The sequence below is a fragment of the Orbicella faveolata genome, unplaced genomic scaffold (assembly GCF_042242905.1).
Source record: "Orbicella faveolata isolate gen_17 unplaced genomic scaffold, um_ofav_v1 contig_46, whole genome shotgun sequence".
NCBI lineage: Eukaryota > Metazoa > Cnidaria > Anthozoa > Scleractinia > Merulinidae > Orbicella > Orbicella faveolata.
Window position 1 is genome coordinate 30,525,639 of NW_028301576.1, and position 14,394 is coordinate 30,540,032.

General features: G+C 38.0%; 1 protein-coding gene across 1 annotated transcript; it reads right to left on the reverse strand.

Moving 5' to 3' along the window:
* Positions 1–2,663: 2,663 nt before the first annotated feature.
* On the reverse strand, positions 2,664–14,019 carry LOC110059880 (ribonuclease P protein subunit p29-like). The gene is made up of 7 exons (XM_020766599.2): positions 13,911–14,019; positions 11,859–11,920; positions 11,404–11,621; positions 10,664–10,738; positions 9,611–9,672; positions 6,860–6,961; positions 2,664–3,164 (listed from the first exon to the last, which is right to left on the reverse strand). Exons 1-7 carry the CDS (start codon positions 13,942–13,944, stop codon positions 3,028–3,030), a joined length of 690 nt encoding a protein of 229 aa, XP_020622258.2. The 5' UTR covers positions 13,945–14,019; the 3' UTR covers positions 2,664–3,027.
* Between the last annotated feature and the right edge of the window lie 375 nt (positions 14,020–14,394).

Here is a 14,394-nt window from a genome sequence, read left to right on the forward strand (position 1 = left end):
TGTGTTTTCCGCGGGCCTCTCTAACTGGCTCGGAGCTATATCAAAACACTTGTGACGTCATTGCTGTCATAACATGTGTCCTGTACATTTCCGCTGCCTCTCTCGTTCACCGACTTCAATAAATCCCCAATCACTGGACCCTGGCCTTAATACACGCGCGCAAACCACACACAACCCTAAAACAGACATTCAAGCAGATTGTTTCGCTCATGAAGGTGAAAATTCTGGGATATTTCCAATCCAGAAGACTGGCCGATTAGCCTAATCAAAAAACAACACAGCCCAGCGAACACAATGGGTTTAATCATGAAAAGAATTTGAGGAATGTTGGAAATGTTTGGTTGGGCTCGTGGCTGACGGCAATGCGACCCAAATTCGGTTCAAAAAATAACTCCGCGTCCAAAACACAGATAATCATTTTACAAAAACTTCCTCCAGCTGTTTTATGGTAGTTCTTTTAATTACTGAAAAAAAAACCTTAAAACATGTTTAACTAATCCTTTAGCTCATAATTTTTTAAGATAAGGAAAGTTTAAACTGTGACGTCATTCTTCTCTCGTTAGTCAAAGGGAGATTAAAACATGATTGAAACTTTCATAAAAGATACGCAAATATACAGTTTATTTATTTGAACGATCGAATAAAAACTATAAACACGGCAAAAATAAATAAATTCAGGACGAGATTACGCTTCAATTTGAGTTACCAGAAATTTTTTATACACGTAAAATATAACGAGAAATCACTGGAGTAAAAACATGCGGGAAAAATCTTCAAATCGGATGTTGTCTGTGACAGTTCCACAAGAACTGCATTAGATCGAGGAACACTCTCCAGGGAAAACTTACAAGAGAACAAAAAGATAGTCTCAAACGTTCACGCAGGGTTCGTTTTGGAAGGGATTAACTGGTGGAAGCGCGAAAATTTATTTATCAGTTGGCGACCTATCGGTTTGACCCTATAAACAAGGTTTTTTATAGACCCCTCTGCTAAATATAGAGCCTGTCAGCTCAATGAACAGCACTTCAACGATTTCCCAGATGAAAAGTGAGAGATGGTTAATGTTTGCTGAATATGGCCACTTACAAATCTGTAATATCGAACTTATATCACGCCCGTTAGATAACCTTATATAAGGGTCTTTTAACGGACCACTTAAAAATAACTTCGAGGACTGAGCGTGAGGTTTTAATTAGGGCAAAGCAGTTTTAACATAACATTTCTTTTGAGTGCTCGAGATTTTAGCGGATGAAGGTTTTTCGTCTGACAGCACTTAACCTCGGTGAAACTTTGATTCGGAAAGTATATATACCGGATCAGGTTTAAATATCTAGACTATAGTACGTAGAAAATGTATAAAATATGGTTTAAAATTTACGAGAGAATGACAGCAATTCAAATTAGCGTTTCTCCAGAATGTTCCGCTTAATCGCTGTAGGTTTTTTCGCTAATGTTATGAATTCCTCAAGCTCCAGACGACCAGAAAATTAGCCATAACAGTACCAAGGTGAAACCAACTTTCAACGCCAGAGGCTTTTGCGCTCGTCACAGGCACAAGCGTTTTTGAACGATCTAAACAACTTTCTATCCGCTTTAATTTCATTTAGCAGATGTGCTGGTCGACATTTTATTGATGTTGTTCTTAAACTTCGTTTGACACAATCTGAAACAGAAATGAAAACAAAGTTTGTGAACCCTTTTTCGTAAAATGTCCGGCCTTTTCTTACCAAAGAGTATTTAATTGCTGCTTTGTTTCATCAAACCGGCGACAACTGTTGCAAAGCAAATGTGAACCGGATATATAAGGCTGTGAACTGAATAATTTCAAGAAAGTAAAAGCGGACAGTTCAGAAATACACAGGAATTTGGCATATCTACAGGAGACAGACAGTACGGAATGCGTAAAATGAACTACTATGATTTGTAAAAAAAATTTGTCAAGAGGTTGCCAGGCAGAATTTGTACGTGCTCGTGTACGTCTTAATCAGTATGAACAGACATGTACAAAATACCTTAATTACCCTTCTGTAAAAGAATACGTCAAGCTGTAATTTAACCAAATTTAATAACCGAATGGAAAGCGTGCGCCGACTACACGGGGATGCCGTGAAAAGCGCGGGAAAATTCGCGTGACTAAAATCATGCACGCTTGGTTTTGGGCGGGAAACTTAATGAGCGTCGTTTATTTTAGGAAATCCTCGAAGACAAGTTGATTAATTGGTTCAGGAAAGCGCGTTGCACGAGCTTGACGAACCAATGAGGACACTCAGCTGAAAGTTAATTTCGTTTCTCTACGTCTCAGGCCCCAGCTCAGGCCCCGTGCACACTACGCCGGAGAAATTTGAAAAAGGAAGCTTATTTCTACGGTTAGGCCTACCGTCCACACTAATCCGTCACGTAAACGGAGCTTTTCGAAAACGCTCTTCAAACCGGTGGAATTTGAAAACACTGGCTTGTGTTTAAGTGTGGACAGAAAACATTTTGAAAACGGAGCTTTTCGAAAACGGTGACATCACGCTAATCATATGATTTCCTTGGCCGAGTTTTCTTCAAGCACAAATCCAAAGTGACCGGTGATTGTTGTGTTTCCAAATTCCTCCGGCGTAGTGGAGACAGTAAACAACTCTGGCGTTTTTATGTAGGCAGTGCTCTGAAAACTGGAATACGTGGTAGGGATTTATTTTCTTTACTTCTCTACCAAAACTTTTCGAGGCGATTGTCATCGAGGAAGAGAAACTCGCAGGTAACAATTAATTCCACTATCCGCTGCCATGCTCCAAAACTTCGCTAACATTTCGCAGCCAATAAACGCTACTTCTCTGAGTTGCAGCGCCATGTTCCGAGTTCTTACATCATTCTTGTTAGTCCCTTGTATTTAAATGTTATTCACAAACGACCCAGTGAAGGCTTTCATTTGACACCAGGGAAGAATGCGCTATTTCACAGGACTGCATCACTCAGTGATTGCATCTTGCTCTGTCCGCCGTCAATCCATGGAATAAACCAATCTCGCTCCAAGCAACAAAATCACAAGTCTGTTGTGGGTTTAGGTTTGAATCTCCTGGCTGATCGTTCACTTGATCTGTATTGGAAATGATTTCCATGAATCGTGAACACGAATCCTCCAAGCTCAAATGTGAACACGCTGTTTGCTTTGGGAATCACTGAAAGACAAAATAAAACACCTTTCGTTTAGTTAATTGTCTTCATTGTAATACCAACAACAAATTATTCCGTACAAAATACAATCACTGCATTTGCAGTGACCGCTTTTTCGCGCTTCAGTAAGTACACTTTAGAAACTTTGAGGCTTGATGACTAAATTTTTAAGAACGTGCTAAGATTTAAGTATTAATTAAGAACTTTATTTGTTTCATATTTGTTTCATATTTGTTTCATATTTCATTATGTGAGGGGAGTTGAAATTAATTTTTGCTTGATGAGAGGGGGAGTATGACTTAGTTTCGGGGCATATTTCACCCATTTCCTCCCCCCCCCCCCCCCCCCCTTCACCCTCCAGGTAAATATTGCACAGTCCCTTAGTTATTTTTCAAACTGCAGGCGAAGAAAATGTTCTAATTCTAAACGTTTTTGATTGAAAAGAGGTTGGGCGGAATAACATGGCTGGTAAACAGTCCTACATTTTGGCATTTGAAACCAAACTTCACAAATATTCACCGACTGACTTAAGGCAAATTTCAGCTGGTTTTCTATAATTCACTGCTGGATTTTACTTTTTTAGAGCCACATGGCGAACTAGAAACACAATATTCCTTGTGAAAACTGATTGCTTTTCCTTTGTCACGGAATATGGAGAGTATTTAGCATCAATGTCACTAACTTCTGTAGGATACACGAGACAGCGTGTAACCAAACTTGAAGCGATTTATCGAAACAACTGAAAACTCTCTTGTATATCAGCTAAAAAATGAATTTGTGAGCTGTATCTCGCCCTGAAGATTTGAGATCGCCTCAGCATTGCCTGGAATAGCTTGACCTTGTCCTTTTTAAGAAGTTCACAAAATCTGTTTGACTTCAAGTCTAAAAATACACCATATTGTATATTTTCAAACCCAACTGATGACTTCACAAATAAGTATACAAACGAAGACATTGATATTTTCCAAAACAACAGTTCGCACAAATCCGAAATAATAGTCTTTATATTTTCTCGAGTGCCTGATAAGATTAGAAATAGACCTGTTTTCTTTGCAAGCATTAACGCTAAACATTTATGATACTAGAAAAATTTTCGCCGTGGGAAAGAATCTGGTGTTTGCATCACAAGAGCCGGAAATAATCCAGATTTTTATAAACACACGAAAAAAAATTCTCGTTTCACTGGCGGAAATGAGATCAGTTTCCGAGACCGAGTACAGTTTTATTTGTATTGTTATTTTAAAAACACTTCCTAACACAGTCGTGAAAATCGCCTCGCTTACCTTAATTTCTTGCTGTACAAACTTCGCTAGAAATTACGAACAAGAAACCAAGATAAAACGATTTTGGCTAACGTTTAAATATTCGCGATTCACATGCGAGCTTTCTTCCAAGTCAGCTGCACAAAACGTCGCACGAAAATAAAAACGTTCTCGACTTCTGCAATAAGGTCGACAATTAACCCGCTTCAATGCTACAGAGTACACAGACCAGCATAACCACATGTTAGTCAAACTTCAACACGGTATACGTTTCTTTCTGTCATTTAATACCATTCAAACACCCGTGGGAAACTATTTTTGATGACATGATAGAGCCGTGAAAAAGGCATTTGTTTTGCAAATTTAATGAAGTGGTTTTAACAACAAAAAATAACTTTATGAGCCATACTGTATCTCTCACTTGTAAATCAAAGAAAAGTTCTCTTTCATAACATTCTTGATCTTCCGAATGGCAATAAATCGTGCAAGACATTTAAAAGTTAAAAAGTTGTGTTCACGGCTACTTGTAAAAACTTTTCCAGTGCATTTTTTGTCATTTTGTGCTCAGTTTTATCACAAACCTTTCGTTACAGTCAAATTTCCCCAGCTGTAAATAGACATGACTGTCAATTTGTTTTAACAGATTTGAATTTTGTGCATGCCTGCAACTGGCGCAAACTTTTCCTTATTTCATTTTACACGACATCAGAATGTGAAGTGCAAAGCTAAGTATGTTGTTACAACTGAACGTGAACAGAACAAATATTTCATTCCATTCTGAAAAAGTAGCTTATCAACTGAAAATGAAACTTATCAACTACAAAAACCTCTGAATTTTAAACCTTGGATCTAAGAATCTTGGAGCGTCCCAAATCGGAATTTCAGAATAAAATATTCTTGGCTATCGACGTGCTGGAATTTCAGATTGTTGATATCACATCCACGGCGGGCGAAAAAAAAAACCATACACTTGAGTTCTAATCATAAACACTTCAAACACACTCCACTAGCCTTTTCTGGCGTCATTGGTTGAAATGAGCTCAAAACGAAGCGGGAAGTACTAAATTAGCGTGTAATCTTTTAACAATAGAACTTAGCATGAAATAAAACAGCATGTTGAAACAGCGTCAGTATACGTGACCCAGATTTCCGAGCTCCTTGTTTATACAATTAGCTACAATTATCATCTACGTAACTGTGGTTGACTAAGGAAAGAAGTTACGTTTGCACGAAATTTTTGAATTCCTTTGATGCCAGCTTCTGAACGCGTCAACATAGTTTTCTGTAAAAAAACAGACGGTCATAATATAATTTCATCCATCGAAACAATGACCATATTTCTCCAAACTCTATCGAAATCCATCAATTTTAATTTCTGTTGCTAGGTTTGTCGATGGTTTCGAAATAAATGTAAACTGTTTCTTTTTTTTTTGGACGTCGCAGCTAAAGCTTCATAGAAAACAAACATTAGACTAGAGTCAAACAAAATAACACTTTGAAACTTGTTTAGTTTAAATGAAGTTATTTAAGGTGCGTTACTTTTACCGGGCAGAATTTGATAGTCTCTATATAGTTGCTGATTTCTGCCTCTCTGTGTTTTTTTTAATGCATAGTTAAAGGTTCCAATATTGCGACACTCGTATGCCACCTTCATAGTGACATCACAGTTAGTAGAGGGGTGACATACACCGTAAATCCTCGAATTAGCGCCCGAGGCGCTTACTTCAAATTTACGAAAGGCGCTTATTCAAGGGGCGCTTATTCGAGGGGGCGCTTATTCAATTTTTCCCAACTCGTTGCCTGACTTGTTCATGTCTTTTATACATCATCTGCACGTAAACAACAACATAAGCTGTTTATCGACACAAAAAGCTGATCCTAAAGTTTAAAACGCGGCACCATTAGAAATTCACGTGGTCACAAACTGAAACAATGTACAAATCTAATACTACACGATGTAAACTATACATCCTTTGCTGTCTCATTACTCGTCCACAAAATAGGGGGCGGGGAGGTGGGCGCTTATTTTAAATTTTGGCCAATAGGAGGGGCGCTTATTCGAAGGGGGCCGCTAATTCGAGGATTTACGGTAGTTGCAAAATTTTGAATCAAGCTGTTGATCGTGCCAAGTGCAGGCAATTCTTTGTCAAATGTAATTTACTGTGAGTATAGAACATGAGATCTAGTTGTACTAGGCAAAAGCTACAGAACTAAACACAATGTTTATTGTAAAATGTTGATTTGGTTAGAAAGGACCATATCAATAAACAACGAGTGCTATTGCAATAGTCGGAAAGTGTTTTCTTGGCTTTAGTTCTTTGGTTTTGCTACTGATGAAATCACTAAGAGAAAACAAACTCCACGACAATGGCGGGGCGAGTTAAAATTCAAAATCAAAACTGAGATGGAGATATTTTGTTCAGATAAGTACAACTTACTTTTAAGCTTGTCACCTTTTGTAATAATCTTGAAGGCATTCTTTGTTTCTTGCAGCAAGATACCACATGTTCCCACATATGATGGACATTTTGAGCGGCTCACTGTAACAAGAAGAAACAAATTAACACCAAAATAAGTCAAAAACAATTATTTAACCTACCCACCCCCCATTTCATTCAAGAAAGACACGTTCTTAGTGAGAAAAAAAAAACAAGGTAGGCAAACTTTCAGAATCATGAAATGACTCATTAGAAATGACTGTAGACTCTTTCAAAAACCTTTGCAGTTCAGGTAGTCCGGATGCAAAGGTTATGGTAATTCACTGCTACTGAATTGTCTTTGCCAATCAATAACCATACACCTTATTCCAAAATGGTGGCCACTTCAAAACTCTTTAATTTTGTATTTTGTACATGTTGACGAGGCAAAGAGCGCTAATTACCATGTAAACAAAAGAATAATAAACTGGCTGCCATTTTGGAATAAGGTGTATCTGGTATAGGTAATCATATGGTTTTGAGTTCAATTTGGAATTAATTTACAAGTGTGATTTTTTCAAAAAGCTGAAATTGTACGAGCCGCTTCAGCAAGTGCTATTTCAGCTTTTTGAAAAACTCACAACTGCAAATCAATTCCAAATTGAATGAGAAAAACCGCATGGAGGAAGTGTCGGAAGATCTTTCTTGAAGCCATTTTTTCTCATTCGGGAAAACTTTTTTCAAAGTTTCCGCACAAAATTTTTGCCATCATTTTACATGACATCATTGGCTTAGATTATTTCTTATTGTCTTTCAGCCAATTATAATCCAGAATTACGATGCGTAATTTGCACTGATGTTACACTTTTTGCACTGGTGTTACACTTGAACTGCACTGCTCTCAGCAAGTCAGAATCGAGTAATTTTTTCATACATATTATTATAGTGATACAGTACTCTCAGTGAAGGAGATTTTGATCATGCCAAAGGAACACCAGGGTTCATTTCAGGTAGAAGTAGCAAAAAAAAAAAAAAATGGCAAAGAAACCAGGCTTTAGATCAGAAAAGTAATAATATTAATAATATACTTAATACTAAAACTTAAACAAATTACTCGATTCTGATTGGCTGAGAGCAGTGCAGTTCAAGTGTAACACCAGTGCAAAAGGCGTAACATCACTGTAAAAAGTGTAACACCAGTGCAAATTACACATCATAATTCTAGATTATGATTGGCTGAAAGAAAAAAGGAAATTTTCGAAGCCAATGATATCATGTAAAATGATGATGAAAATTTAGCACAGAAACTTTGAAAAAAGTTTTCTCAAATGAGAAAAAATGGCTTCAAGAAAGATCTTCCAGCATTTCATCCAGAATTTTTTTCATGTTTATATTGTTATAAGTAATCATATGGTTTTTCTTGTTCAATTCAGAATTAATTAGCACTTGTGAGTTTTTTAAAAAGCTGAAATTGCACTCGCCAAAGCGGCTTGTGCAATTTTAGCTTTTTGAAAAACTCACTTGTGCAAATTAATTCCAAACTGAACTCGAAACTGTATAGACTACGAGTAGTCCCTCTTTCGCTTAGTCTGTCCTTCGTGACGAGAAAGAAAACCACGAGAAAAAAAATGGCCGCGCGAAATCCTGGAGGCGAGGAGCACGCAAAAGGAGGGACTACCGCCTAAGCCCAAGAGTTTGAATTATGCGTCGCTCTCACAACGCAAAAATATGATTGGCTTATGTTAGGAGCGTTGACAACCTGTTGTCAACATTTGAGATACCTGTGATGTCTTGCAGGAATGTTTTGGAATCGGAGCAAATCGAAGCGGTACCAGAGCAAATCGAAGCGTTGGAATCGTGCTTCGCAAGCTGAGATGTTCTTGCGAATCTGCCAACAGGCGCTTTGGAAAGATTTAAATTTATCCAGCGTTTTGTTTGGCAAAGCTTTCTGCCTCCACCCCGACTGCGAGCGTGTTAGTGATTTCGCCGCTCAACAGCATCGTCTAAGTCAGTGAATATAAATTCAGTGAGCTTAGCCTTTCTGCCGTCCATTTGAAAGATTGAATCGGACTCTCACTTGATGCCGGACATTCACCTGAAATTTTCCGCTGTTATCGGCAAACATTTCATCGCAGTTGGATGATCTCCTATGTATACTGTATAATGTCAATTCTCGGTTGAAACTCTGTTGAAATTTTCGCAATAACTTTTAGAAGCAGCGAAAATCGTTACAAGAGGCCTCATTCGCCGTCTTCCTTTTAAAACTTCTTTGACACTTTTGCTGAATGAACACGGAACGAAGATATACTTCTCACGGCATATGTTTTTGCCTGGCTACTTGAAGAGTAGAGTTGAGCAATTTTATTCAGATCTCCCGGGGCTATTGATAACAGGCAATAATAAAAGGATGTCAAGATGAGAAATCCTACACCGAAAAATCACTCGACCGTGAAAGGGCAAACTCTTGGGGTTAGGCGGTAGTCCCTCCTTTTGTGCGCTCCTAGCCCCCAGGATTTTGCACGGCCATTTTTTTCTCACGAATTTCTTTCGTGCCACGCACGACGGACTAAGTGAAAGAGGGACTACTCGCAGTCTAGAAACTGTATGATTACCTATACTAATAATTAGAAGGCATGTTATTGTGTTGACTGACTAACACAGGGAACAGGTACATTGCATTTTCTTCATTACAGAAAATAAGGTACAATTAGTTGTCATTGCAAGTCACAGCTATTTCACACAAAACAGTAACATGCCATTTAGTAAACTTACCACTGAGAATACATCCATGGTAGTCTGCTCGAAGAAGTTTAGGATACAGAACTTTTAAATTACTAATGGAAGAAACAGTTTACATTCTGTTAGACATGAAAGCAGCTAATATGTGTGTACAGCAACCTGAGGATTGAAATAAAATCGATTTCACAGGTTGCCTTTTAGGAAATAGAAGTTGGAGTCACTGCATGCTGGCCCAAAGGTTCTCATTAATAGCTGCTGTACTTCATCTGCCAACTAAATGTCAAAAGTCATCATGACATAATGTTGACAGTGTTATGACAATTTTTCCATGGATTACATGTGATTTGATGAATCAAATAAAAATCTGCAAAAGTTAAGAGTTATCAGTTTCTATACGGATGGACATAGCCATTTATTAAACAACTACGTTAGTTAAGAGGGCCAACCAATCAGATTACTCCATTGCTGGTCCAATATATTTCTCTAAATATGATTGGACCGGCACTGTCCCAAATTGCCCTGCACCATCTCTCTTGAAAATGTTCTAGTGGTTTTATGGCTTACATTTATAAAAGAACTTGCTTTCACATAAAAGATTCCTTTTCTTTTTTCTTCCAACTCTATTTCTCTTCTGTTCGGCTAACATCACAATAAGATGTGAGTACATACACCTAGAAAGGTGTAATAATAATATTATTCTCTTATTACGACCTTCACCCTTGGACAATAAGATAAAATGTCTCTCTGCCCTCTCCCTCAGTCCCATCACACTGGTAGTTTTCAATCTGTCAATTAAACCTCAATGTCAAAGCCATCATAGTCCACATTACATGGCAAAAAGATATGAATTTATAAGTAGTTTAGGTTAAAAAAAGGTTAGACCTGGATTGATAAAAAAGTACTTCAGTGGATGTGGTACATTTTCACTTGTGCTTTTAAGGCAGGGTCCCAGGCCTCTCAGTTCACTCCCCTTGATCTAAGACTCAACTGGACTGAACCTACTCAACTCTGTAATGCTATGTAGTCAGACAGAATTAAAGAGTTGATGATGGTTGGTATTGAAGGAAATCAAATTTGTTAACTTGCCTGTTTGGTGTTAAGTTTAACAGCTCTTGCATATAGCCTTTCCACAGCTCATGAAGAGGAAGATACATGTCATACCTTACAAATAAAAGTTTTTAATGGTGCAATATTAGCAGGTATGTTGATTGCCACAGTACCTGAGGTCTTATTCCAAAATTGGCTGTGGCACATTTCTTGAGTGTCCAAAAATGTCCATACCCACCCCAGAGGGGATTATCTGAAATTTCAAGGGGGAGGGGTCTGAAGAGCCAACAGTTTTTAAGGAAAGTATGAACCAACACTGGAGTTTTGAGAGGGATTTTCATAAGGGGGGGGGGGGGGGGGGGCGGAAGGGTGAGAATCACTGCTGAATCAGGCTACAAAGTTTGTGGGAAGAGTATGGATATTTCTGAAACAACACATGAAATATCACTTTTGGAAAAAATTCAGTAGTTTGTTGATTGGGAATAACAGTCTCTACTAAAGAAGATCCACAAACAACTTCTTAAGAAGCTCATTAAACACGTTTGAAAACTGAAAATTAACAAGGAAGATGATAATTTATTTTGTGGCATATTTCATGTGCCTATGGAGAATCTGTTTTGCATTCACTGACAAGAACATAGGTGTATTATTACTGAGGAATTATGAGCCTACTATTAGCTGTTTCATTCTTCAAGACAACAGTGAGGGACGATATCAATTTGTCACTGTGCTTTCTTGTCATAATCAGCGTACCCAATTAACAGACCATCATCACTTACCTTTGATTTTTGGGTGAAATCTTGTAAATCCCACGAATCCTTTTCTCTCTTGCAGACATTTCTTTTCTCTTTGGTTTCTTATTGGATTTGTTTTTGTTTCTGTTGAGTTTATCCAGCATCACTGGGTCACGATGCATTTTTTCCAAGTCAGTTTTATTATTCTGTACCATTCTTTCCATAAATGAAGTCACATAGCTCTTAGCTGAGCAGTTTAAAGGCTGTAAACAAATTCATAATTTAATCTATTATTCCAACAGCAAAAACAGGCAAAATTTGGTGTGTGTGGAATACCCCATTGCCAAATACCTTAGTTTGAGTTTAGTTGACCACAGCGGCAGAGTCATCTGTCTACATGGACATTGTACCTACACCCAAACATAGAGATACACCCAATTTTTGGCAACGTTTGATCCAAAGATTCATATTTCATCTTTGAAAGTTAAAAGGTTAATTACCTGAAGGCCAAGTCCTTTCAAGTTATGCTTAACATGGTGTGGAAGGTCGGAATACAGAGCACCTATAAAAGAATAACAAATATAACACAATAATAAAGTATATTATCGTTTGTCTCACGATGTAGTCACTTGAGATGTAGATCGCGATGTTTCAACTGCTTACTGTTAGTCTTCTTCAGGCGATAAGGTCAGCTGTGATTGGTGCATTTCGATCCTCCTATTGTTCCATTGTTCCGGTGAGTAGCTGTTCCCTGAGTGGTCCGCTGTTGTACCGTTCTCCTGTTGTTGTGTTTTTTGATCATGGGCATCCATGCTTCGAAATCAGTGCTTATGACATCATGCTATTAATAAATTGTTCAGAATTCAATATACTGTGAGTTTTTACCCACCAGTCAAGATGCCTTCCAAAACCGTGATAAGGTCTATTACTGTTATTATTATACATTGAACTCACTATCTCTTTTCTGATTGGCCGAAAGCATTTACTGAATTTTCAAAATCAGTGCTTGTGATGTCATCTAGCTAGTCATGTCATGCATGACCGCAGTGTATGATTTCTAAGGGTAATGATGCCATGTTCGCGCGCTTTGTGTCGCTTGCCGTCAGTGAAGAAGCAAAAACATGACTAATTTTTTTTCGTTCAATGTATAATAAATCAATTATTAGAAACAGGGGAAACAGGCAGATCTATGCAGGAGAGGATCAAAGAACATGACAGGGATATACGACTTGCCCACACCCAGACCTCCGCCATTTCTGAACACACCCACGAGACCGGCCACTATCCTATCTGGAATGAGGTCAAGTTTATTGATCGAGAGCCTCACTGGTACACACGTAGGGTCAAGAAAGCTATTCACATAAGACTTCACCCTAATAACATCAACAGGGATAGTGGAATTGAAATTCCTGAAGCATGAATGTCCACGATCAAAAAACACAACAACAGGAGAACGGTACAACAGCGGACCACTGAGGGAACAGTTACTCACCGGAACAATGGAACAATAGGAGGATCGAAATGCACCAATCACAGCCAACCTTTGTGATATCAATGATACCGTACAATCAGTTGACCTTATCACCTGAAGAAGACTAACAGTAACCAGTCCAAACGTCGCGATCTACATCTCAAGTGACTACATTGTGAGACAAATGATAATACACTTTATTATTGCATCTACCACAATGAACAACAACAACCTTTTCCTTGACAAATATAACACAATGTCCAACATTGCAGAAATTCATCTTTAATCAATAGCTCTTATATTACAGTTAAGTCTGCAGCCAAATCTTATTTTGTTTCAAAAGGAATAGAAACAAGGCGAATGAGCCAATACAAAGTAGAATTGACCCTCTGTCTTGTTTGTATGTCAAACCCCTGATGACTGTAACAACAGTTATTGGCAAGATAATTAATAAACCTTATTTATAATAAATTCTCCACAAATCCCGACAACTCTTTTAACAGAAGCACATCTATTGCATTAACTCTATGACATTCCCTAAGAAAGCTGCAGTCAGATATATGTAAAATGACTTGCACCATACATGTACTTTATCGTGCATCCCAATAAACCTACAATAGACCATCCATTTCTCTCTGTTTACTGAATGCAACAAATGAATCATCTCTCTTGATATCTCACATGACAAACGCAAAGCTTTTAAGTGAGTTACTATGAGGCAATCATCTAATCTAAGATTAAAGCTTTAGCTCAATCTTGAGGAGTGATAGATGGTAGAAAAGCTCAATAATTAGCCATTTTCAAAAAATTCAAATAATACGAATACTTAAAGTTCTTTTAAAATACATCCTATTTTTATTTTGACTTTCCCTTGTGCGTATTTCGAAGGTCAATGTCAACAGTAATGCAGAAGACTTGAGATGTACTTGAGTCACTTTAGCGTTTTCTAATGTTAAAATCTGTTCTCGTTCTTATTTGTTCGTTCCGTATCATTATGACGCTGGAAAGACATTACCCTAATACGTTTCTAACATTTGATTAATTGTAAATTAGTACACGCTACACTATTCTTTACACTTACTGTAAGAAACATCGGCCTCGTTCTTGTCCGCCATGTTGCCTTTCTTCTCGACCCAGTCTCACCTTTTTCACGATTGTTCATGTATCTTGTGCGAAGTGTCTCGTCTACCTTGATTACCTAAGAAAAAACATTCGCCCCGCTCCCGCAAGTTACCTCAGAAAAAGCCCCCCCCTCCCCCCGCCAACCCCTCATATCCCTGCCCATTTATTAGGCAATGCAAGAGAATTGAATCTAACAAAATTCAAAGTGGCGTGAGCTTGTAAGCAGCGTACAAGTTTGTGGAAAACATCATAGACAAATGCATGGAAATTAATAAACGCAACCAGGAGCCATAATGACGCAACCTATGTAACGCTTTCTAACACAGCTACCTCCTTCAAATTTGCGTCGTGCAATCCCCTGTTTTGAATTTTTAGTTTGCTATCAATAAATTGTTCAGAGTTCAATATACTGTGAATTTTTACCCACCAGTCAAGATGCCCTC

Bases quoted from the DNA above. Each gene is read 5' to 3' on its own strand.
- LOC110059880 (XM_020766599.2), bottom strand. From the start codon at position 13,944: ATGGCGGACAAGAACGAGGCCGATGTTTCTTACA. The intron at 6,962-9,610 runs GTAAGTTTACTA...TTCTTGTTACAG, and splicing joins CCATGGATGTATTCTCAGTG to TGAGCCGCTCAAAATGTCCA. The intron at 3,165-6,859 runs GTAAGTTGTACT...TTTGTCTTTCAG, and splicing joins AAAAGGTGACAAGCTTAAAA to TGATTCCCAAAGCAAACAGC.